General features: G+C 34.6%; 3 protein-coding genes and 1 pseudogene across 3 annotated transcripts; 1 reads left to right on the top strand and 3 right to left on the bottom strand.

Moving 5' to 3' along the window:
- Nucleotides 1–613: 613 nt before the first annotated feature.
- LOC132720109 (uncharacterized) lies at nt 614–5,457 on the bottom strand. The gene is made up of 2 exons (XM_060704094.1): nt 5,337–5,457; nt 614–4,981 (listed from the first exon to the last, which is right to left on the bottom strand). Exons 1-2 carry the CDS (start codon nt 5,365–5,367, stop codon nt 4,122–4,124), a joined length of 891 nt encoding a protein of 296 aa, XP_060560077.1. The 5' UTR covers nt 5,368–5,457; the 3' UTR covers nt 614–4,121.
- Nucleotides 5,458–8,906: 3,449 nt separating this feature from the next.
- Nucleotides 8,907–10,847, top strand: LOC132720107 (alpha-(1,3)-fucosyltransferase C-like; annotated as a pseudogene).
- Nucleotides 10,848–12,036: 1,189 nt separating this feature from the next.
- Nucleotides 12,037–15,110, bottom strand: LOC132720106 (putative acyl-CoA synthetase YngI). The gene is made up of 2 exons (XM_060704092.1): nt 14,074–15,110; nt 12,037–12,831 (listed from the first exon to the last, which is right to left on the bottom strand). Exons 1-2 carry the CDS (start codon nt 15,001–15,003, stop codon nt 12,076–12,078), a joined length of 1,686 nt encoding a protein of 561 aa, XP_060560075.1. The 5' UTR covers nt 15,004–15,110; the 3' UTR covers nt 12,037–12,075.
- Nucleotides 15,111–21,908: 6,798 nt separating this feature from the next.
- Nucleotides 21,909–24,956, bottom strand: LOC132720108 (putative acyl-CoA synthetase YngI). The gene is made up of 2 exons (XM_060704093.1): nt 23,652–24,956; nt 21,909–23,333 (listed from the first exon to the last, which is right to left on the bottom strand). The coding sequence occupies exons 1-2, from the start codon at nt 24,672–24,674 to the stop codon at nt 22,584–22,586; spliced, it is 1,773 nt and encodes a 590-aa protein (XP_060560076.1). The 5' UTR covers nt 24,675–24,956; the 3' UTR covers nt 21,909–22,583.
- Between the last annotated feature and the right edge of the window lie 2,193 nt (nt 24,957–27,149).

Here is a 27,149-nt window from a genome sequence, read left to right as displayed (position 1 = left end):
AATACTTTTACCGTCTACTTTTGATTTTATTACACTTTGAAAATATCAGGTACCATATTTATTACTAGATTTAACACTTTTTAGCCAATAAATACCTATATAAATTAAATAATAAAAAATTAACACTTTTTCTTCCCAAAATGGATGGAGAGATACATAAATAATGTTAAAAGAAAAAAAAAGAAAAGAAAAAGTTGACACATCTGGGTTTTGAACCCATTGCCCTCAGTTTCAATGTAGTTAACAGTAGTTCTAGCCTACAAAGCGGAGGTAAGGCATTAGTCTCATCTCTACCTTATCATAAAACAACAACACAGTTGTGCATTTCGAGAATTGATTATTGAGAGAAACAGCATGAAGAAGGCTGACATAAGCAAATTATATGCATGATACAAACATAAACATGTATACATAATATCATGATATATAAACAAATACTTGTAAGTGCTCCATTATATTTAACAATCGTTGAGTTTTATCAAACTAAATTATATCACTTTTTCCACAGTTACAATCATGAAAAACATGCCAGACAATCACACTATGCAGACAAACCAGGTTAACCGCGAGCGGGCTGCGCAACCCTTCTGGAAGAATTACATATTGTATAAAAATACAACAAACCAGCAGGGACGTAGGAGGACCCATGCTCTGTCCGGTCATAAAGTCGCCTTCATCAACCCCTGGGTTTATATCACGTCCGCTTTGTGAAAACATTGCAACATGCATCATCAACAAATAATGCTTTAATACAAAGTCATCAATATTTCGAAAGGCTAAATTTGAATTGTGAAAGATAATGGCTGTTCTCTGTGAGATACTCGATAGAAACTGATTACTAGTCACGCCCTGTGACTATATATACTCCGACGCAGTCAAGCAAAAAACTGACCAATCCAGTTTTATTAACACGGTAAGGACAAGACAACAATTATCCGCTATACGATGTAACGCGGATAATTTGAAAGTCTCATCTCTACCTTATCATAAAACAACAACACAGTTGTGCATTTCGAGAATTGATTATAGAAAATTACAAAGCATAGGTGGTGAATATTTCAAATTCAAATTTAGCCGATCCCTTCATTATGTACAATATCATCTAACAATTTCTAAAACAATTATAACTTTCCCAAATCATTACATGATTTCTTTATGATAAAATATACATTATAATTTTAACGCTTGTGTGATTTTAAGTTTCTTTTCAAGCGAATCTACTATGTAGCCATCTTTAGCAATATCTGTTTTCCAGCGCCCATGACGCTTCAAGCATCTATCAGACATACCAGGAGTATTTGCAGCCATCGTGGCCCCACTAGCCCTTAAAGAATGAGTACCTAACTTTGCGTTCGGAGCGACAGACTTTAACTTCTTAACAATTACTTCTCGAGCTCTTGTATAACTCAACTTTTTATTTTTTAGAATAAGAGAAGCAACCTTTTTAGATCTAAATGCTGGCTTAAATAAAAAATCCTCTGATTTAACAGAAAGATCTGCTATAGAAATATAGCGTCTTAACAATGAAACAGGACATGCGCAAGTTTTACCGTTGGCTATTACTACCTCTCTACCTTCTCTATATTGATCAGTTTTGCTGCTACGTATACGCAACGAAATATGATTATCATGAAAAACAATATCATTGCAACGTAGATTACTAATCTCGTTATACCTCAAAAAACCCGCAAACCCCAACATAATCATACATAAATCTCTAATTTCTATAGTATCCTGAGAATTCTCATATTTTTCACAGAGCTCATGTAACATAAAATTATCAACAACGTCCTTCTTTTCCCTAGGTTTTGATGCGATCCTTTTAGCTGCATCTAACATAAGCTTAACAATGTTTTGTTCAGTAGGATCTCTTACGTCATTGAGAGAATGCATCCATTTTATAGCATACACAACAGAAGATACGACACTGTATGACTTTCCTTGATCTAACAAATGCGTAATGTACATAGAAACACAAATAGGCTGAGCTGGTAAATCAACTAAATTGTTATCTTTACAGAATGATTGAAAATGTCTAAAATAACCCCTGTACTTTTTCACAGTATTTTCAGATTTCGACTGTAAAAGATATTTGTTCATACTGCCCGCTACATCACGTGACTGATGATCACTCACCCCAGCCTCCTCCAGCTTCCGCTTTAAGGAATCTCTCAAGTCAAGACCTGTAGGAGAAAACTTACATTAAGCACACTATATATGATTATCATAAATATAACACAATATCGTTATATTAACATTTAGCCAAACTTCAGGGCAAGCATATCAAACGGTAACGGATTTAACGAGAAAATACCATTATTTCCTCTGCCTTTCGTAAGTATTCGAAATCTACCCAGATTTATTTGCTGTTTTAAACCACATTTACTATCTTCAGTTAATAATGGCCAAAATGGAGCGCTCTTCCATTTAGGAATGATCAACGTACAAGCAGCTTTTTCTGCAGCTATCTTTTCTAAACAAAGAGAAATAACTCTTGGAGGGGGTACAAGCCAATTTGTCTCCCCTGACCAATTTTGACAAAAAGCGTCTACCGATTCTGTTCCCGGAACCCACCATCTGGAATTAAATCTAGTACATTTTTTGTTCATATGTGAAGCAAATCTATCAATAGTATGCGGACCCCAAATTTTGTCTAAATAACAGAAAACTTCTGTACTAACTTCCCAATCATCACTATCTACACAACGGCTTAAGTAATCAGCTCTTTCGTTACCTTCCCTCGGTATCCATTCAGTATAAATCGCAATGTCATTTTCATCGCAATATGCTCTTGTATCTAAGGCTATGTTTTGTAAATTTGTCTTACTACTACCATGTTTTAATATAGACTTAACGTTTCTGTTATCAGAAAAAACCTTAACACACGAGCCTTTAAGCTCTTTTCTATAAGTATACAAAACTCTTCGAACTGCTTCTGCCTCCCGCCAGGTAGAACTCAATAATCGTTCTCTCCGTGACCAAGACCCTACGACTTCCGTACTACCTTTTCCGAGGTTCTTATCCTCATCCGGGGATTTATGACCAGTATCCTGAACACCTTTGACATTACTATGTATCACTTCCGGGATACCTCCAGACTCCACTTCCGGGGAGACAATCTCTTCAGTTATTAAATCAGTATTTGATATACCTTGAAATTCCTGAGGAAAACAATCCTCACTTACCGGTTCAAGATAACCACCGTACCCAACTGAACTTGCGTCTACAAATATGTTGAAATTAAAACTTACTATGCTCTTTAAATAACAACCTTTTTCATTTAATAAATTGGCGTTATCTTTCCAAAATAAAAGTTCTGACATCACTTCCGGTGTGACTTTCACAGGAGCATTCCAGCTAGCCCGTGTATTGATACATTTAAAAGATTCTCTTGCTTTAAGCCTTGCTATGCTACCTATCACACTTTGAAGTGATATAATCTGACCTATCACAGAAGCTAAGAATCTAACTGGCACAATTCTTTCCGGGTTCGATTCTATTTGCTTTATAATAGATTCAATCTTAATAGCTAATCGAAACATCCGTTCTTCTGAGATAAAAACTTTATTATCTACCATATCAAATACACGACCTAACCATATGAAGGTTCCCAACAACCTTTTTCATTTGCTAACAAGAAACCGAACTCCATGACAGTATTTTTAACAAACTGCCTTGAATTTACTGCTAATTCATAGTCAGTGTGGCCTCCTATGCCGTCATCCAAAAACATCACTATTCTATGACTATGACCTCTGATATTAGCTACAACTTCCCTTAAAAGCTTTGTAAATATATGCCCAGCGGTTCGAATCCCAAAGGGGAGAGAATTAAAGTGATAATACAAAAAATGTATTTCATCGTGTTTTCATCTTGATAAGAAAACCCTAGATACGTTCTATGTGGTTGAAATATATTCACATGATGGTATGCCCCCTTTAAATCAAAAGTAAATAGAAATGTATTTTCAGCGAAAATTTGCTTTGCGACATTAACGTCTTCAAACTTGACCTTAAACAAATGTAAACATTCATTTATATGTCGACAGTCTAAAACTAGCCTAGGCTTGCCGGACTTTCCATATGCAACCGTTAAGGGATGAACAACATAAGGGACTTCGTCTACCTCAGAAATAATTTCTTTCCTAAGTAAAGAAAATAAATTTCGCTCTTTACAAAAACAGGATTTTCTCTCGCAGACCTATTATTTCGTAACACTACTTTCTCAGGAATATCTTTAAAAGGCAACTTGTAGCCTTCTTTTATAACATTTTTGATATACTCACTGGAAGACACCGATTCCCACTTGTTATAACAACTTTTCAACCTACCGACAGGTGAAACTATTTCCTCCGGAGCCTGAACAGACATTTCCTGCATATTACTTACTTCCGGATAAGGAATGACGTCATCAGAGTGCAGCTCGACATGCACTTCCGGTGCCTTTTCACTAATTTTACAGACCTCATCCATGTCAGACTTAACAAGCCCTTTAGTTTTCAAAGTACTCTTAAATTTTACATTCATATTCAGGATTGACTCACCTGTATCAGACTCCGTGTCTGCAGAACTAACATAACTTATAGCACTATTAACATAATAGGTACTTATCTTATTATTTGATATATTTGCTGCGCATTCCGGTGCACCCTTCCAGTGTCCTGCTTTTCCACAGGCAAAACAAAGTCCTGGAGGAATACGTCTTGTGCCTGTAGATTGAACAGGATCAAAACCGCCAATTCTTCGGTCCTGTGGTGACGATGCCCTCTTACGATAAGGATTGAACCTAGATCCCCTGACTTTCTTGGCCCTGTCTGCTCTCGCCTTCCTGTTAGCACGGGCTTCTGCCTTGTACATCCTCTTTTCATCGTCACTATCACTAGCAAGCGGGTTGGTTTCGTATTCTGATACGACCTTCCATCCTAAATCCGATGCATCGGCCAACTTAATCATCTTCTGGCGATGCTGAAGCAACGATTTTGCTGAAAATATGCCAAACAAGCGTGACAAAACAATATAAATTATTTTACTTATTAACTCAATACTTATCTCCCGTATACTATATTATATCAATATACATGTATTTCGATATGCTATCACTCATGTGTACGTTTTAAAAAAACAACATAAAACTGGATATTTACATTATTACTTTCAACGTGCGGCAAACAAAACCAGCACAGTCATAACAAACCGGGCAGTACACAGACAGTTGACCGTTATAAAATAACACACATTCCACGTGCGTAACATGAAATAAACTATAGGCTAGACGTGTACAATTTTGTGATAAAAATAGAAAAAACAGCTGATAAATTGTACAATAGCATAACGTACCGCTAATAATACTCTGCCTGGTTTCTTCCATGTTTTCAACTGACAGCGAGCCTTCAGCGTCCTCAAGCTTGCTCAAAACGTCCGCATTGACCTTGAATTGCTCTTCGTTGCTTTTGCGTCGGAACTTTAATTACTGTTGTCAGCGAAGAAGAGGCAATTTGACTGGAAAGCTTGCTCTGAGAAGTCGCTGTTATTTTAAGAAACATGCCTTCCATCTCCTTTAGCATTTGCTGCTTATGCTGAGCTAACAAATCTGTGACTTTCTCCTCCACAAAACTTTCACTCATTTCCCTCGACATGGCAAACATTTGAATTTGTGAAAGATAATGGCTGTTCTCTGTGAGATACTCGATAGAAACTGATTACTAGTCACGCCCTGTAACTATATATACTCCGACGCAGTCAAGCAAAAAACTGACCAATCCAGTTTTATTAACACGGTAAGGACAAGACAACAATTATCCGCTATACGATGTAACGCGGATAATTTGAAAGTATGGTCATACCTTAAGGGGTCACCATTTATAAAAACGATAATCTAAGTTATATTTAGTTTTAATTCCATCCCAGTATTTCTATAAACATCATACTAAATGTATTAGACATTTAGTTGTTGTTGTTATTGCGCTCGTTCATATACACTTATTTTTTTCTACCCCTCTAAGCCAACTTGAACGGAGAATTTGATACCAAAATGACCTCCAAAAAGGGTGCCTCAGGGTCACACCATCCGCCATGATTTTGTCGGGTTACCTTTATATAAAATTGAAATACTATCTTCATGTACAAAGTTCGAAACCATTGTAGGTAATCATTATATGGAATATTTCTGTTCAAAGAAGAAACATAAGCTCTATTGTTTAGGAAGGAGTCTATTTCACGAATGAAATATTTTTGAATACCAGCCCATCTGAACGGCGATTCCTTGCATTTTTGGAAATGCTAATAGTTGTAATATACCTACCGAGGACAAACGATATCGTGAATTTCTTGCGTAATAAATGTTTTGGCAGTGTTTCATAGTGTTTGTTAAAGTTTAAATATTTAAAAAGCTCCAGTGATAAATTCTAGGAAGACAAATACTCAAATACCATATGTTGATATACGTACAATTTCCGTAAATGAGATTTTACTGCCCGCCGATAAATTATACGAAATGAATCGTGCATTAGTATTTCTAGCTACTTCACAGAGTAAAAAACAAGTAGCGTAAGGATTGTATCTTTTTAGGATAAAAGTAAGCCCACCTTTTTTTTCTTCTTTATACCGTAAATGATTAAACATATAAAAAGTTTCTTAGTATATGAAAAAAAACAACAAACCGAAGGCAAAATATAAATTGTAGAAACTTAGCTTTTATTTATTTATTTGATAAAATTTATTTATTTATTTATTTAATTATTTATTTATTATCCTATTCTATAAAAAGAGAACGTAGGCAATAGAGCATAAGATATAAATAAAACATCTTTAGATGTTGTCAGTAAAACTATTTGAGTATTTTTATTCAGTTGAGAAAAACTATTTCAAGAAAATCAAACTTTATTAAAATCTAAAATCCTAAGATTTTAAGAACGTAGAGAAATAATTTACATCTTTTGAGCGAGTAAAGACTAATTTTGCAGTATCTTTCATCACATTTCTACTGCGTTTCTAAGGCAGTAAGGGCTATTTTGCATATTTTGATCTCTTTTTGGTTATTTACGTGGATTCGTAGTGCCGTTTTCAATGTGTAAATTACTTTCTTTGTTCACTTCATAATATTTTATATTTATAAATACATTTTCAAAATCTTCATAATAATAAGCATGAATCTGGAAGCATGCTGCTTTAACACAAGTAAGGTCAATGTTATGTAAACGAAAATGTCACTGAGTTATATCAATATCTGTTTAACATGGATTATATCATAAACTGATTGAACAATGACAAAATGACACTGCACTTAAATGCACTTTCATTATATGCACCACGTGATGTTTCAATACATGTATATCCAATATATCAATTAAGCCTCGCTTTCTTTTCCAGAGCCCAAAAGATTCTTACCAAATCCATGTCACATCCAATATAGCCTCCTTTTCGTTTTTACAGACCAAAATATCTTCATTAGATGCATTCTCCATCTGGCCTCGTTTTCATTTTGAGATTCCAAAATTCATGTCAAGTTCTTATTGTAACTGAAGAAACAGAGTTCTGTCAAAATGTCAAAAAATGTTGGTGTGTAAATAAAGATGTAATTAAACATGGTTGAGAACAATCTTCTTCAATGCACTTTGCCCACCTGTGTACCTGTGTTAGACAGAAACAGGGTCATCCTCGTAGCGAGACAAAATATATCTTGAAATGTCAAGCCTGGTCCGTTTCTGGCTGTTAGTCAACTGTCTGGGGACCCATCTAGCGGAAACATTTGACATGCCATAGACATCAGTCAGAATTGCCTGTACTGAACCAAAGCTTATACCCACTTTCGTAGCAATGCTTCGCATGTCTCGTCTTCTGTCTCACATGACCAGATCGTGCATAGCTTCGGCAGATTCATCATTGGTGGCTTCTTTTGGCCGCCCAGGCCGCTGATCATCTCCAATGCTCTCCCTGCCCCTCTTAAATTCAGCAGCCCATTTTTTACACCTTCCAATGTGTATCCATGAAGTCTTCATGAATTTCCTTGGGGGACATCCCTTTCTTACAGAGGTACTTAATTACGGCTCTGATTTCAAATTTCTCTATTTTGGTCTAAATGACACACCCTCTACTGATCAAAGTGTGTTTTATGTTACTTAATCTGTGTAAAACCGCGTGTAACTCGGTCAGTAATCTTCAATAATATATCGGTATCGACTTATTGTGTGTAAATGTTAGTGTAGTGGCTAGAAGTATATCGGGCCGAGAACTTTTTGATCATACCTCGTAATATCATATAATAGCATTCTATGTCATTAGACAAGTTGTATAATAAACATTTTAGTATTCATTGGTCAATATTGGCATTAAAGAGAGTTTGTATTAAGTTTAAATGTTCACATTTTTTTATTCTATAATAGAAGGAACGTTTTCGACAATGTTCTCAAAAAAAAGTAGTAGTACCTCTTCATAAAATTGTGTAAAAAATAATGAACCCCACGGCTTGTCAATTTTTATGCAAGGTTCATAATTTGAAATCTCGTTAGAGGTAAACTAGACAATGTGTAGCCCATGTGGTTTCAGAGCAGGATATGTTACATACTAAGCAAAGTCCATGACCCTCCGGATCCGGCGACAATAATTTGAACAATCTTGTTACAAGTCGACATTTCACCTCTTGCACTTGGTGTAAAAGAAGAATATGTTTAAGATTTCGATATAAAAAAAAATTAGGGAAAACTAGTGACCTCAAACTGGGTCAAATTGGACCCAAAATATTCTTTCATGAAACATTTCTTTTTTCGTCTTCTGAGTATCAGATAGCTCAAAATATGAAATAGATTTAAAGAAGAAACTACATACAATGATTACTATCACTTTATTTATGTATTTGCGTCCAATCTATTGTGTTAATAATAATTTTATCTATTTCAAATTCAGGTAAGAAGGAAACTATGCCAGCAAAAAATGTACAGACCTTGTGTATTTTTTCAATACTGGTGGTATGTGCTTTAATTCTAAACATGAAGTCTGAAGTAAGTTATACCATGAGTTACTTGGCTTCACATTTTCTTGTGAACGTATTTGCGAAAAACAATGCAGGTGAAATTCTTAAAAATATTTCTGTCCATAAATCGAATGGCAAGGGCTCATCAAATATAAGGAATGGCAATGAATCACAAGGAAACTTAACGCAAAAGAAGTTTGTGATTGCACTTTACGGAGCTGATCATGGTATGTTAAAGGATCATCGTATAAATTCAAACTTATCCAAATGTTTCCATTATCAAAACTGTGAAACAGTGTATATTGAAGAAACATCAAAGAACTTTATAGAGGCAGACGCTATCTTGTTTCAGGGTGGCAATATCCCAAACGAAATACCTCAGCACAGAGATGACGACCAAGTGTTTGTGTTTGTTTCAATGGAATCTCCGGTTTATCTCATTTTTTTTTCCAATGTTTCAAGCGAAATATATCGTAATTATTTTAACTACACTATGACCTACCGGTATAGGACAGACTCTGATATTCAATATCTCTATGGTTCAGTTATTTCCAATGATACGGCCGAAGAGAACGTATTCAATGACATGGAAAGTGAAAATAATTTTAAAAGACAATATAGTGCAACTATTGCAAATTTTGAAAAGAACGGTTATACTGGAGACATTAATAAAAACTATAGTAAAATAATCCGGGAGAAAACAGAATCTCTTCTTTGGATGGTAAGTCATTGTCAAACTCAAAGTAAGCGTGAGTCTTATGTCGAAGGACTGGCAAAATTTCCCAATGTGACAATTATTGGTAGGTGCAATACAAACAAATCATCAACATGTCCAATAGAGTTGAATTGCGAGATTGATTTGGCAAAAAAGTACTTAGTTTTACTTAGCATTTGAAAACTCATTGTGCATCGACTACATAACTGAGAAGGCATTTAAGTGGTATTCCAGAGATATCATCATAGTGGTGAGAGGTGTCAGGGATTATCAGAAGTTTCTCCCTAAAGGAACCTTTATAGATACAAATGATTTTACATCGCCTAAATCACTTGCTCGATATTTGAATAAACTTGGATCGGACGATGAAAGCTATACGGACATTCTGAAGCTTAAAGACCATTTTAAAGTTTTAGGAGAACAAGAACATGCCCAGATAGCGTATTGCAACTTATGCTTTAAGTTAAATAATCTCAGGCAATTTAAGAAATCTATCAAAAATGTCGGCGATTGGTGGACGAAAAACGCATGTGTAAAAAGTAATGACATTTTGGTGACATAATACGAATGCTGATGTTTATGGAAAAAAAATCTTACTCTTTTATAAAAGAAAATACGGTGGCATAAAAGTGACATTAGAAAATGTAAAAACTCATTTTCAAAACCTTTCACAAAATTCGCTTGCATGATTCGTATATTATCGGCACAGTTATTTAAGTTCGTATGTATTTTTGGTTTAAAGCTATTGTATAAAAAGGTAATTGTAAACAAGATCAAAGAAAAAAGTGAAAATACAGATTAATGCAGAGCTTGCTTTGTTATCTGTATTTTATCATATTTATTCATTTAGAAAGCGAAATATATCATCAGTTTATAAACTACACCATGACCTATAGGAAAGATTTTGATATTCAATACCTCAATGGTCCTGTAATTTAAGAGAAAGTTATGTGAGAATAGGAGCATGTCCTGGCAGCCTGTTGTAACATATGATTTAAGTTAAGTTAGAACACGCATGTGTAATAAGTAATGATGCAGGGTTAACAAAGTTAACATAGAATGCAGGCAAATTTGTTGCCAAAAAACCGTAACATTACATTATGTTTATGATTGATGCAGATTGAAACTAATGTTGCATAAAATTTAAGATCACTAGCTTGGTTTGTACGAGATTATATATATAGTCGGCATCATAATATATACACGTTTGTATAATGTTTAAAAGCTATTTAATGGTATAAACATGTGTACTAGTGTAATGAAATAGGTCTCAGATAGAAAGATTAATAAAGATATATATATCAATAATACTACTTTATTCAGTTGAAAGATTACCTTCCCTTACACCGTTTGTTAATACACATCTCATCATTTTACTTCATTATGTGAAGTGTGCATATAATACCAAGATATTTTTACTTTATTGTTAGCGAAATCACGCATGAATATAAATGTGTGGATACATGATTTTACAATCATTCGTGTATTTCATTGCTCCAAAGCATGCTAAATTCTAGCATTTTATGGTATGCTAAACCGGCTTACTGGCAATTGCAGGCCACAAAATACATACAATGTACACGTATATGGAAAACTTATTAAACATGAATGGATGTAGGACATTTACACGTTTCTGAAATAGACAAAATCATAACCTGATTAAACTCAAAACACTTTGAACTTGAAAACTTTATAGGCTCTGTTAGATTCAGCCTTTTCATAGACAGCAAGGTTCTACCTCTCATGTCCAAAGCAAACGTCTATTGTATTTTCTAAAGAATTAAATCAAATCAATCAAATCGGAAAATATTCTAAACTTCATTAGCTCAACAATTAAATATAAGTCATTCAGTATTAAATAATCTGTTTATTTGGTATATTTAAAATTCAAATTAGATCAAGGTTTAAATATTAATAAATTGTCATAATTCATAAGCATACAGTTTACTTCACGCCTATGAATTTAACTTCTAGTTATTTTATGTATGTTGTATCACACCAGATAGTTCACCCATGACTTTTATCAAATGTCTCTGTTCTTTAGGAGCTTGGTCATTACCCCCTTGATCTATATAATGGAAGGTATGTTATTCCATAAATTATTATGTTGATAATATTCAGTACCATGCGTGAAAACAAAATGCGAACGAAGTACAAATGGATGTTGTTTACATAATCCGACATAACGTATCAATCTACAGCAGATAATATAGTGTTCTAGAACTCATATGTATGTTACTTCTAAATCACTTTAGAACTCTTCCAACATTTTGCTTTTCAGAAATATTTCATAAGAATATCCAAACAGTTGGTAAAATCGTGAATTTTATCAGGCATTATAATTTTTTTTTAAAAAATGAAGAAAACAAGTCGAAGCATTGTGTTGTAAGATCTTATTCACTGACGAATCGTTGAAGTGCTATCTTTTCTAACTCCTTCCGATGAATTTTTCCACTTCTAGTTTCAGGAAACGATTCGAAAAACATGTAGTATTTCGGAAGAACTGTGAAAAGTCCCGGTTTGTCTGCGTGATACTCGCGGCAATACTTTCGGACATTTTCTTCGCTTATTTCGCAATCTTCTTTTTTAACAATACAAGCACACAACACTTGATAGTAAACGTCATCCGGAACTGGTACGATAATGACGGAATCTACACCTGGGAAAGTTTTCATAACATTCTCAAGAATCTCTGGAGCAACGTTAAATCCCCCTGAAATAATCATATTGGACTTTCGACCCTCTACAAAGAATTCACCATCTTCGGTCATCCTCCCGATATCGTCCGTTTTATACCATCCGTCTTCGTTGAACACAGCTTTTGTTTTCTCCGGATCATTGAAATAGCCCGTAAACATGTCGTCCGACCGAATATATATTTCTCCTCTCTGATTGACGGGTACTATTTCGGCGTTCTCGTCCACTATTTTAATTTCCAGTCCAGGAATATTAAAAGGTTTTCCGCATCCATACTCGATGAAATCATTCGGATCAGTGATATTTGCTTCAGTCGCACCTCCAAATTCAGTGCCTGCGTACGTACACAGAAGGAATTTGCAAGCCTTTCCAACACAGTCAGCTAGTTGCTTAGTAAGAGGCTGTCCAGCAGTCAGTATACCTTCAATCGGCCAGTCATCTGGCAAATCTCTCTGGAATATCAAATGATATAAAAAATATATACGAGACAAAAGTGAGTGTGCAGGTTGTTAACAATATGACAGATGTTTTGGAGAAAAAAAATCTGAAGTCCATATTAATAAAGAGTAGTCAGCATTTTGTTCACTTGGTTCTCTTTGAACGTTTCGCATTTACATAGTCTTATATATAAGTTATGTAATATAGGTCTATGCATTTTAGATTAAAATCATTAGTTTTTTAAAATATGTACGTGTTTGAAGGTATATATAAAAATTGTTCAAATGCATTTGTTGCTTATTTACCCCCTTTATTTTTTGTATTTTATATTGTTACTCGTAAATGTTTTTTTTCTAACAAATAATTCCTTAGGCAAATTAGCATATTCACGTATCCACATGTAACCTATTATTTTAATCTAATATTATCAATGGTTTCAGACAGCAGTTATGACCTTATATTTGTAAATATCTTTACTGAGTACATATAATGTTTTGAATAATTCATGCCCTACGTACGAAACTGTCTGGACATCATAAGGATTTTGGTTTAAGCTGTCTACTTAAGAAGCAGATTGTGGTAAAAACATATATTCATGTTGAAGTTTAAATTTATATACATAAAAGAATTAATAAACTTAACGATGTAATTCACGAAGCAAATAAGGTTTGGTTTTATAATGCATGCAGTCTTCTTGGAAGCTTTAGATATTTTCTTTTTAAGTTAAAACTGTTATGTTGCTGGAAATATTTTCGATCTCAAGACCCTGGATCATTTTACTGCTGATCATAGAAGAAATATTTTGTGTTTATAATAGATCTGATTGGGGTATATTTGGTTTGAACATGCTTTATCTTGTATAGCTGGAATGTACTTCCTTTAATGTAACAGCGCAGTGACACTTGAATTTTGGACATTAATAGTTAGTATTAGTGTAAGTAACCACATGCTAATAACATTTTTGTTCCAGCGTTTTCATCCAAAAATATATACCAGTCACTATTTTCAATTAAAGGTATCTAATTATTCTAAAGAGGCATGCCCTTAGACCCTCTAGCGAAATGTCCGCTCTTCTATTCGCATAAGAGTCATGCACATTGTTTCCAGTCCAGCTACGTGTCTGCTATTGTTTATTACAAATGTATCAACCCTTAAAAATCAAACATTTTGGTTAAGCTAATTCATAATATAACATGTCAATACATCAGGGACTATCTTTTAAAATTAAAAAAAAATATGCAAATAATCCAATATACCTGTCTTTTTATAAGCTCATGCATCAAAGGTGGTAGAGCAAATATCATGGAACACCTTTCTTTCACAATTACGTCAATCACATGCGAAAGTCTGTCCTTTGACGGATCGCAATACCCAGATAACGTCACCCTTGTTTGACCCGTAAATATTGACCATGGATACCCACCACCCCAGTTGAATGGTCTGTCGTTAAAAAGGATATATTTCGGATTTAAAAGTTCGAAAACATTGGATTCACAAAACATCTTTAAAGATGATTGTTGAATATATGTAACAAGTTTTGGTACACCTGTGCTTCCAGATGTCTGGAAGAGTCCACATACATCGGTTGGCTTAACGACGGGAAGTTCTACATCACAATGGTCCTCCTCTAAAAGGTCTCGTAAGCCTAAGACATTAGATAATTCTGGGTGTCCATCAAACCTTACCCCTAGAACATATCTTAGGTATGGCATTTTTTGGCTTTTTACTTTACCGTCAGCTTTGTACTCGTCAAGAAGTGTACGAAGGATATTCCAATTAATACCGTCTGCACCAGGATCAAGAATAAGCAGCGAACAAGTTTCCATCTTTTTCATAAGAGCGATAAGATCACTGCCGTCAGTATACGTGAAGGATATACTGACTGGAATGGCCCCAGCCATCATGGCACCAAATGTAGCATATAACCACTCTGGACAACAACGGACGTTGATAGCAACAACCTCGTGCTTCTGAATCCCAATTTTTATCAGTACTTTCGCCATTATTTGAGACATCTGGTACAGCTGTAACCACTTGACACATTCTCGAGTTCCGTCAGTTGCTACAAAGACAACAGACTCATCGTCAGGTTTTGTCTCTGCATAATGTTTGATCACCTCCGGGAAAGTTTGATGTTTTAGTGTAACAGGAGGTCCATCCACCTTAATGTAACTTCTTGTAAACATTTCTGCTATATTTCCTGACAACGTATATACAACTGTATTGCAATTGCCAACGATGCGTATTCTTATATGAACTTACTTGTAAGGGTTTATTAACCTGCACTAACTTTCTGACAATAGACATGACTTACATTGAAGAGAGATAAAGTATGTATATGTGTATCATGTGTATTATGACATATAAAACTCATCATAGATTCACCATCAGGATTCGTCACCGCATAAAGTTTGATCACCTCCGTGATAAATTTATACCCTCAATTGAACTTTAAATGCACGTTTTGAAACGATTAAATCTTTCCTCCTTTAGAAAGGACAAACATAAGTTTCATAAAGTTTTAATAAGGGGTTAAGAGCATTTTGGATGCTTTTCCTCCTATGGAAGTAAAACTAGAGAGTCTGAGCCGAAAAAGATTTCATTCACAAAAAAGCAAATAATGTGCATCACATCTTAATGAGTCTTGGATATTGACTAAAGAATTCACAAATTCACAAAGGACAATATTTCATTCAAAATCCATGCCAGATTTATGGGCCTTGGAAAATGACCTTGGATTGTAATTCAAATCATGAATTATGTTTCAAGTGACTTTGAAGATTTCTGCTGAAAGTAAAACTTAAACAAAGAATTTTCAAAATTCACAAAGGGCCATATTTAGTCGAAATTTCTAGTAACATTTATGGGCCTTGCATAGTGACCACCCATTATGTGTCCAAAAACATGTATTCAAAGACAAGTTTTCAAAGTTATGGAGATTATGTTGCATGAGAACCTTAAATCAACAATATCCTATGTTTGAAAAGGGCTATAATTCAGTCAAAATCATTGTGAGAGTTATGGATCTTAAATATTGACCTTTAATTATTATAACGCAGACATGTAGTACGTTTTGAGGGAAATCATTAGATATTTTGAAGATAACTGTTGCACGCAACGCCTTAACCAATTATTTTGCAAATTGAAGATGACCGTAATTCACTCAAAATCCATGAGAGAATTGTGAGCTTTTGATAATGACCTCCTGTAATGATCCTAAAGACATGTATAAAGTTTTAAGTGTTGCATGCAAAGCTTAAACCAGGTTCAAAAATGGTTATAATTCTGTTCAAATCCATGATTATGCCTTTTACGGTGACCTAGTATTATGCTTTAAAATAAGTGTGTGAATTTACATGCGAATATCATAGGCTGTTCCTCAGATATGATATTACGTGCAAATCTTTAATCGGCGCTTGGGTGAGAAGGTGAGAAGAATAACCCTACCATTCTTCGGATAGTCGGGCAAATAAAGGCTTTTGAAAAATGAAAATAAAAGAATTTTTAGACTGAAGGGTCTTTAATATTTCTGCTCCAAATACCCGATTATCTATAAAAAGAGACAACATATTACAAGGTGATTTACGAGGGTTATCCCAAACGTCGTCCTTGACATCTGATAGAAAATAGGAAAGCTATAATCACGTGCGGCGCAGCGATGAGTAATCCGGTTCTGTGAATTTTTCGGAATTATACCGGAATAATTATACACTGAAAAAATCAGTTTAGCAACATAACGCGAGTACCTCTTTACAAGTTTCATGGACGGTAGAGGGAACTATGCTATATAAAATAAGCAAACACGCATAGAAAGACCGATCTCTATAGCCTATTTCCAACAACTAAATCAGTTTTTACGGGCCGGAAGTTCAAGTCTTGCGAGGAATTAATGTCTTTCACCAAAGCGTTTTACAGAGGAAAACAAACACTAGGTTGAATATTGTTTTCTGACGGATCGTTTGTAATGCGGCACCGTTTATGCGCCGAGTACTTTTTCAAAAGGCAATTGATGTAGGTAACATTCAATATTTGACGTTTGGCGTGCACCGCAACTCACGTGGTTGCCATTGTATTTATGCCATCATTTTATTGATGAAAATACACCATATTAAAATATTCTTATTCGTATTTATTTAATTAAGATTTAAATAATCTTGTCACAGAATATTGGGGCAACCTTAGTATATTTGCATAGTTTACCCTTCACAAGGTAAAAGGTAAATGACCTGGTATTTGTTATGAACTAATATTGCATACATTATACAGATAAACTGATTTAAAGTCAATACAAATTCCGTTTTATCATAATGTTAACGTGCCTGTACTGCATCACCCAACGATACGTATCTTTATTTACTTGTAAGGTGTTCTTAATTTGAACTTACTAACATGCAACAGACTGAGACCTACGTTGAAGAGATATATTGTATACCCTCTATCATTATATATAAAACTTATTTTTTCTTTGCAAATTGCTTCAGTGATATAAAGGTCTTGTTTTGAAACATTGTATAAAACTGATTAAACTGATTCGTCTATAAAAAAAATATTGTTCCTTGATTTCGTTCTAAGTTAACCTAGTGATAAATTCAACTTTCTTGATCAAGTTTACGATTACTTAATGATAAATCAACGAGATGATTATATTGCCTGTTATATTTTCTATTTCAATGTCGTGTATGAATCATCGGTCCCTTATGGGCCAAATACATAAAGCGGGCAGAGGACCTAAATTAGATATTTTAGAAGTTCAGTGTAGCCAAAACAAAAGTTTAAATATTTCAAAATCTTATACCCAAGTAACTAGTTAACTAGTTGAACATGTGAAATATACCAAATATGGACCATCTTCAGTATACTTTAGAATTCGCCCCATTCTTTTAAACTTAAAACAAACCTACAGTGAAAATATGTGACTACATGTATATCAAAAATGTCAAATTAAGCCAGTCATACGTTTTGATTTTCACATTTTTTCCCAAAGTTTCATACTTGTTTGGCTCCGTCAATGCTTGATTGTCAACTTTCTTATCTCCATTCAGAGAGTCACACATACATACGAAAGCTAACAGAATGCTAAGTTTCGTGTAAATACCGAAAATATAGATCATTTCCTAAACACAAACAAGAAAGAATTACACAGACAGAGAAATATGAAATGTTTCCCATGCTTTGTCTGTGTTATTAATTAATTTCATGGTGTCATAGCTCGGATATGCCCACTGCCACGCTTTTAGTAATATATCAGGTATTCTGTTACTTCTACTAAAGTGCTGGTTATATTTATTTATGTTCTTTGAAGGATCACCCTTTTTCAAGAAATTTCATTATGTTAAACACTGCCACAACACGTCGTCCTGTCATCGTAACAATTTTATTCTCAGAAATGTGAGACTTCATATGGACTGAAAGTGTTTCTATCGCGTGGTTGTAGATAAGGTGTCATGCCCAAGAGCATTCGAGCAGATAATAACAACAAATATGTGATCTTGCTAGGTGTTGACTTTAAAATTAGTGGTCTCAATAGTGAGTTCAAATAAATAATAAATCAAAGAATTGGGACTGAATCTGGTGGTCTTAAAAATGGATAACCGGGATGGTCTTAATTCCGGAGCATGTAACTAGGTGGACTTAAAATTATTCGATATCTTGAAGTAAATTAAGTCAACTTCTCCCATCATTGAATTACTACTTGTTTAGTGTTTGTTTAATTTCTTAGCGTAGGTCAGACCGTAATACTTTAAATATCTGTTCTGTGTTATCCGTGTTATTATTCCCTGCGGTCTGGAGACCGCAGGGTATTGGTACGCGTTTAACTTTTGAGGCATGGAGGAGCACGTGACCTGTTTTCGCTACATGGAGGAGCATGTGATCTGTAAACCGTACACGATTGGTTAATTGACCTTTTCGAAAACCTGGCTAAATACCGTTTGTCGGTACGTTACCTCTAGGGAATTAGTCAGAATTACACCTAATTAATAACAAAAAACTATTACGTGATATTTCTAATTTTCTATAATTATTTTACCGTTTAAGGTGGAAAAAACTTGAATGATGTATTTGAAAATTATCATTTTATCTCAAATTTTATAAACAATAAATTGTTTATACTGAAAATCTACAAAATTAAAATATTCGTAGTGGCATCTGTCATAATAAATAGAGATATTTTCTGCGTAAACTTGTGTGTTTACTTTATTTTATTTTTTTGCTTGGAATTATTCATAAAATGGTAGGCTTATTTAATCATTTTCTTAATAAGAAATACATGTACATGTAATTGTTTTATTTCGACCTTCTCCGGTCATCAACGGTCACCAGTCTTCTATTTTGATCGATTATTGTCAACTATATTTTTTGTCAGTTTCAAACTTTATTGGATGTAGTGTACTCCCTTATCAAAACATTTATTGCTGTCATCCAGTTAATCTCCTGCCTGGGGGGCTTGGCAGAGATCATTATCTATCAACATGCTTGACTGACTTCAATGTTTGATTGGTTTATTACTTTCCAGAGGTCTAATGAAATTAATATATATATATATTATTAAAATATCATTCCCCGCAGGAAACCATTTTACTTGTTTCGTTCTTGGACCTTATCCGAATTGACGGAAAGTGCCGAGAAGATTCGACTGTACTTCCTTCGTTGCATTTTTATAGAAGCCTAACAGTAAAATCGGGAAATGATAGCTGAATTTGCTTTTTACCGATATTCTCAATATAAACTTCGTATTCTTGAATTAAACATTTTACATGTTATAAGCAAAATGATAGTTTCGCAATTGATATGTTTTCAAAGAATACTGTTTACTGGTCCGTTTGTATCTTTTTAAACGATAGAAAAAAATACAACTCTATGGCAGAAATATTCCTTTTAATGAGACGATGTGCAGAGCAGTTTTTGGCTTCCTGAGGTCAAAATTGGCCCATCCCTTGGTATTAATTGATTTATATAGACTTACATTGGAAACAACACTTATTTTTTATTGTCGGAAACTACAATGTCTAGAGCATAAATATTAAGCATGTAGCTTTGCTTTATTAACCTATGCAAAAAACTGGTATTAGTCATGTCTCATGGGTCAATATTGGCCCTGCCCCTGGAATCAAATATGTTATACAAATTTCTACAGGAAAACTTATTTGAGTCTTATCGTGTGAAAAAAATACAATGCCCAGAGCTTAGATATTGGGAATGCAGAATTTCCTTATTGGCCTCCACAAAGCTATAATTAATTTTTAATTATGCCACTTGGTTTAATATATGGCCGACCTCGGAAGTCACTTTTTCAGTATCCCTTTTGTACAGACTCGATCAAACCGAGTCTGCAATTTTCATTTAATTTTTTTGTAATTAAATGATGCTTGATTTTTATATAGAATTTAACACATTTAAGTCTTGTGAAACTTCGATGCCAAGAGCTTAGATATTAAGCATGTAGCATTACCTTGTTTAACTAGTTATTAGGCTTTCTGGAGTCAATGTTGACCCGACCAGGGGTCACTTGATTTGTATTGACTTGATAGGAAAACACATTTAAGTCTTATTTCGTGAAACTACAAAGCCAAGAGCTGAGACAATTAGCATGTAGCATCACAATTTGTAGATTTCTACAAAAGTTATATTAATACTGATCCGCATGTCAACATTGGCCATGCCCGGGAGACACCTGGACCGCATACGCATTTCCTAATTACTACGATCAGAGCGCGTGTCACTCATTATATCTACAACGCGTTGTGATGTTTTATCGACGCTGGACATAATTTCCCGAAATACATATATGAATAAACCATTTTATCACATTACAAATTTCGGGTAGCTCTACTTAAATTTATGAACTGAAACCCTATGCCCGCCGGCTCACTATGTAACGCAGTAATTTGTGATTTAATAAGAATCTATCATGCGTTTGTTTATTTGCGATAACTTCACTTATTTTATAATAACTATTCATCTTTAAATAAGTAGAATATTTGTAACTATCTTTTAGTATATATATTATCATTTGGGGATAACTACTATGACTCTATATTTTGTATATAACATTACCTTGTACACCTCTATATTAACCCGCCTTTGCGGTACTATTATTTAAATTCCTTAACTCTCCTTTGCTTTCAGTATGTGCAGCTAAAGATTTTATTGGTTTCAATTAACCCTCTTTATATAGAGGTCATTTTTTAATCGACACTGTTTATGTCCTAACAAGAAGCAATGTACGACCGAAATATGTGCTGTTGCGTTTTGTATAATGTTAAAATGTGTAAAGACTCAAGTAAAAATTCATACAAAACTCATAACAAGTTACTGATTGATAAGGATTTTATACAAGAGTCAATGTTATCTTCACCTTTGGCTAAATTACACCAAAAATAGAAAGGGTCATCAACGTGTCATGGGCAATGTTCTTCAAATTTAAATAATCTTTGGTTATTTATCGGACAAGAAATTTATACAAATTGTAACTGTGTCCGTGACCTTTTAACTAATGATCTCAAAATGAAAGTGAGTCTTTAACTTTTATTGTGAATTTTCCTACCTAGTGTCACAAAAGTAGTCTTCCCCCTTCTCAAGTTATTTAGCGAACAGTGATTTTAAAACAAGTGTCACTGTGACCTTGACATTTAATCTATTAACCTAAAACACAATAGGGATTATCGAATGATCATGGGTATTGTCAAGACCAAATTTCGCAATCCTTGGCTAGTTCCTTCTTAAGTCATTGACCAGACGAGTCACTAAGTGTATGTGATACTATATCCTTTAACATAATGACCTCAAAATCACTACGGTCACTACGGTAATTTATTTGCATTGACTACCTTCCTATTATTAAGGAGGCAGAACACCGTATATTTATTTATTTATTTATACATGCAACTAACGGACAGCCGAACGGATCGACGTTCTAAGTGTTTGGTTAATGGTTGAGATGTTGTTTTTTTTAACTTAAATTGGCATTTTCCGACATAAAGCAATAAAAGTTTTGTTCTTTCGGAATGAAGTGGAATTAAATTTATAAACCATTTGATGTTTTTGGTGTACAGACAGACGAACGACAAATACCATGATTTTAATTAATATATCTTTGAAAACTTTGTGCTACTGTTAGTCTATCTGATTCGGCAATAGGGGTTAAATAGATAGAAACCATAATCGTATGTAGATTCTTTCCTATGTTTTAAACACTGTGTTCGAACAACCTATCAGGAATTGAATTAATTTTAATCAATTTTTTGTAAAATTTATTTCTGTTTAATCACTAACAAAAAATCTTTAGAGTACATGTAAACATCAAATTTATTTCGCGCAATGGAATCTTTTACGGCTTTTTAATGATCATTTGTTGTTGTACTAATACGCAAATTAGTCATTTCTTTCTGCATGTGTTCCTACTCTTAACAGGCATTTTGTCATCTTTTTCATCATCTATCATATTTTACATATTCTATTAAGTTACAACTACAAGGGTTGTCATAAAAGATATCGCACATTTACACGACATTTATGATTAAAGAATCTTATGATGTACTCTGATGAAATCTTTAAAATACTATCCTTTACAACTCATTTCGGTGAGTTTTACTACTTCTGACATAAAAAATATACAAATACTTCATCATGCGTTCGTATTTTAATCGTACACTCACCATTTATATTTGTCTACGTATAAAATTGGTTTAAGCGTAAGAGAAATATCATAGAACATAATTATCGTATATTACACGACATTTATATTTAATATATCTTAGAAAGTACTCTAACGAAATCGTTGAAGTGCTATCCTTTCTAACTCATTCCGGTGAGTTTTCCCACTTCTAGTTTCAGGAAATGATTCAAGGAACATGTAGTATTTCGGAAGAACTGTAAAAAGTCCCGGTTTGTCTGCGTGATACTCGTGGCAGTTCTTTCGGATATCTTCTTCGCTTATTTCGCAATCTCCTTTTTTAACAATACAAGCACACAACACTTGATAGTAAACGTCATCTGGAACTGGTACGATAATGACGGAATCTACACCTGGGAAAGTTTTCATAACATTCTCAAGAATCTCTGGAGCAATGTTAAATCCCCCTGAAATAATCATATTGGATTTTCGACCCTCGACAAAGAATTCACCATCTTCGGTCATCCTCCCGATATCATCTGTTTTATACCATCCGTCTTCGGAGAGGACAGCTTTTGTTTTCTCCGGATCATTGAAATAGCCCGTAAACATGGCCTCTGATCGAATATATATTTCTCCTCTCCGATTGACGGGTACTACTTCCGCATTCTCGTCGACTATTTTAATTTCCATTTCAGGAATATTTAAGGGTTTTCCGCATCCAAATTCGACGAAATCATCCGGATCAGTGATCTTTGCTACAGTCGCACATCCTAACTCTGAGCCTCCATACACGCACAGAAGGAATTTACAAGCTTTCCCTATGCAGGCAGCTAAGTGCTTAGTAAGTGGCTGTCCAACGGTCAGTATTCCTTCAACTGGCCAATCATCTGGCAAATGTTCCTTGAAAATTATAAAAAAAGAAATGTCATTATTATACTTTATACTTTTACTACTGAATTGTTTATCGTATATATGTAGTATCAATATCACATTTATATAATATGTGTGATAAAAGCAAAAACAAAAACTACATATTATGATTAAAAACTATAAAAGCCCACAAACAATCCCCACCCCAACATACACACTTTTCGGCTGATTTGTTATCAGTGATATTTTACAATTATTAAAGCGTTCTTTAAATCTAGTGATTATGGTCGGTTAAAAACAAATACATATGAGATCACGTTTTTTAAAATGTTTTATGATGAAATATACCTGTCTTTTGATAAGCTCATTTATCAGAGGTGGTAGAGCAATAACCATGGAACATTTCTCTTTGACTATTACGTTAATCATATAGGAAAGTCTGTCATTCGGAGGATCGCAAAATTCGGAAAATGTCACCCTTGTTTGGCCTGTCAATATTGAAAACGGATATCCGCCACCCCAATTAAATGGCCTGTCGTTGAATAGGATATATCTGGGGTTTAAAACTTCAGAAATGTCTAAAGCACCAGCCATTTTCAATGCCGATTTATGAGCGTTTGAAACAAGTTTTGGTACCCCTGTACTCCCAGATGTTTGGAAAAGTCCATATAGATCGTCTGGTTTAATGACGGGAAGTTCTACTTCGAGATGATCCTCTGCTAAAAGGTCTGATATATCTTTGACAAATGTAGCATCTGAGTGTCCATCAAATCTCACCCCTAGAACATATTTTAGATATGGCATTTGATGACTTTTAGCTCTACCGTCAGCTTTGTACTCGTCAAGAAGTTTACGAAGGATATTCCAATTAATACTGTCTGCACCAGGATCAAGAATAAGCAGCGAACAAGTTTCCATCTTTTTCATTAGAGCGATAAGATCACTGCCGTCAGTATACGTGAAGGATATGCTGACTGGAATGGCCCCAGCCATCATGGCACCAAATGTAGCATATAACCACTCTGGACAACAACGGACGTTGATAGTAACAACCTCGTGCCTCTGAATCCCCATTTTTATCAGTGACTTCGCCATTATCTGAGATCGTTGGTAAAGCTGAAACCAAGTTACACATTCTCGAGTTCCGTCAGTTGATACAAAGACAACAGACTCACCGTCAGGTTTCGTCTCCGCATAATGTTTCATCGCCTCCGGGAAAGTTTGATGTTTAAGCGTCCAGACAGGTAAATCCACCTTAATGTAGCTTCTTGTTAATTGTTCTGCCATATTTCCACACAATGTACATACAACTTGGTTAAAAACAACGATACGTATCCTTAAATGAACTAATTTATAAGGTTTTCTTGACATGCACAAACTTACGACAAACTTATCTACAAACAAGATAAATTACAGTTTGTTCTATATATGTGACATGCATTATATATTATCTGCATGCAATTTCATAAAACCATATCAAGTTTATAACACCTGCCCTGGTTTTGTGCTGTTATATTTAAAGTGATTGACTGTCTGTGATAGTGCCCGCTTATTTTATACAAAACCTTTAAATCCTTAAATCATGTTAAGTGATTATTTTAACTCGTTCACTTTGAAAAATTCCGTGGTTAAATCATTTTTCTATAGCCTATTAATATCAATTTGAAGGTCGTATTGTATCCTGCTCTTGTTTTATTTCAAGGTCGTGTATGACATATGAGAACGTGGATAACGTACGGATTCGCAAAAGGAAATAGTTTACTTATAATCCATGGCGTTCATATTTTCTGAGTTAAAAAAACAACTATAATTCACTCCACATCCTTGCTAGAGCAATTTGTCTTTGATACTGTGACCATAAGTGTTATATTGGCGCGACATGCGAAATACAGTGTAAATACATTTAGTTGAGGGGTAGACTTAACTGGCAACCAAAATTTTAATCAGTATTTTCCTGACATCTAAACGGGATATATATTCCAAGCAATACCCATGCAACTGTTTTGTGTCTTTGAGACATGTGAAAATCTTCAATGGATTTGGAAATTGATCTTGCACACAAAGCCATACAGTATAACGAGGAATGTTCTAAGTTTATTAAGTCAAAAGCTTAGCTCGAGTTAAAGGTAGATCCCTAAGACATATGAAAAATTGCAGGTGGATACGTTCAGTAGTTGTAAATATTAATCTTGCACGCAAAGTTTAGAAATTTTGCAAATATTTAGTCAGCCAAAATACATGTATGAGAGTGAACTCCAATAACTATCTACAGATTCAGGAATATAAATTCATTGGTTTGTGTTATCAAGGTCAAGCAAATCATTAAACAAAATATTACGCCAAGTTTGTGATATCAGATGACAAGCAAAAGTTTAATCAAAATATGATGACGAGCTGTGTAGGATTAACGTATTTTTCATTTAAACACTGATTTATATTATCTATATAACCTCACAGTAAACTTATTATATACAGGCCAATTTGCTTTTGTCAACCCTAACCCTGCCATTATTTTTAAGGTATATTTTATTATCTATAAAACGAAAATAGCAAGCATGGATGATAGTAATAGAAGAGCATCGAAACACGAGACTATCGGTTTTGCACGTGGGGGGCGTAGCTCTCGGGTAAAATCAAAGTCGAGAGTTTTTATTTGTTTATCATACTAGGCAAAAGTAAAAACACGTTAATTGTCGTCACAATATGAACCACCAGAAAAAAGTAACTAATGTACGAGCTTATCAATGTCAGATGAATATGACTTTTCGTTGTCGTTATGTCACAATAAGTAAACACCAGAAAAAAATGAGCCAATCACCGAGCATACCTTTTTATATCCCTGACAGACAGTGTGGTAACTGGAGTGCGGGTTACTATGGTGGCTGATTTGTACACTTTGCGCATTGCGCTGTCAATAGGGACAACACAACCTACATCGTTATCGTATTTTGCGTCTTGTCATGGTGTCGCTAGCGAAACACGCGTTGTCGCGATTACGCCCTGTCGCTCAGCATATATGTATACAAATAGCCAATCCTTAATATGAGCTGAGCGACGATGTAACATCGCAACAACAGACCGCACGACAACGTGCCGTTTGGCGTGCATCGTTAGCGACAGGACGACAAGCTGTTTGGCGCTTTGTCGTGCTGTCACTAGCGACAACACGAAGCACAAAGTGTTCAAAATCAACCATTATAGTTTACTTATACCTGCACTCCAATTAACGCACTGTGCATGTATGGTTATATATGGTAGCTGATTTGTTACACTTTTGAGCAACAAATATATTTATTTCCGTTTCGTCTTTTCGTCTTGTCACTGCGGAATGCGCCAAACTGCACGTATTCATGCGGTGTGTTATCGCCATGTCGTCCTGTCGCTTAACTTATATCGTAGGGTTGAATTCTTATCGTGATGTTGCATGGCTCGTTGTCGCAAGCACCAATAAGCCAAATCTTGCACAAGACGACAAGGCGATATTTCGCTGTTTAATTGGCGCTATGAACGCGACACGCAAAAGTGTAACAAATCAGCCACCATAAATATACGATATAACTCTTGACACATATTCAATAAACAGAAGTCCAAACTATATTGACAATATTTTTAAAGGCGTGTGTACACTGGCGACAGCCGGAAATTGTGAGATATGAGCTTAAATGACCATTTAGATTTCAATTCTCGGCTTATAGTCGGCAAAAGCTTGAGCATTCTCAACGGACACACTGATACCAAATACTAGTACATGTATACTAAATTATACCAGCGGTCACACGGACACATTAAACTCGACGCACTCACTTCAGATTTTCCTTTATTAGATGTAGCCGTAGTTTCGGTTGA

This window comes from Ruditapes philippinarum, unplaced genomic scaffold, assembly GCF_026571515.1.
Source record: "Ruditapes philippinarum isolate M1 unplaced genomic scaffold, ASM2657151v2 ctg4485_1_1_1_1, whole genome shotgun sequence".
NCBI classification, from domain to species: Eukaryota; Metazoa; Mollusca; class Bivalvia; order Venerida; family Veneridae; genus Ruditapes; species Ruditapes philippinarum.
This window is presented reverse-complemented; position numbering and strand designations above follow the sequence as displayed.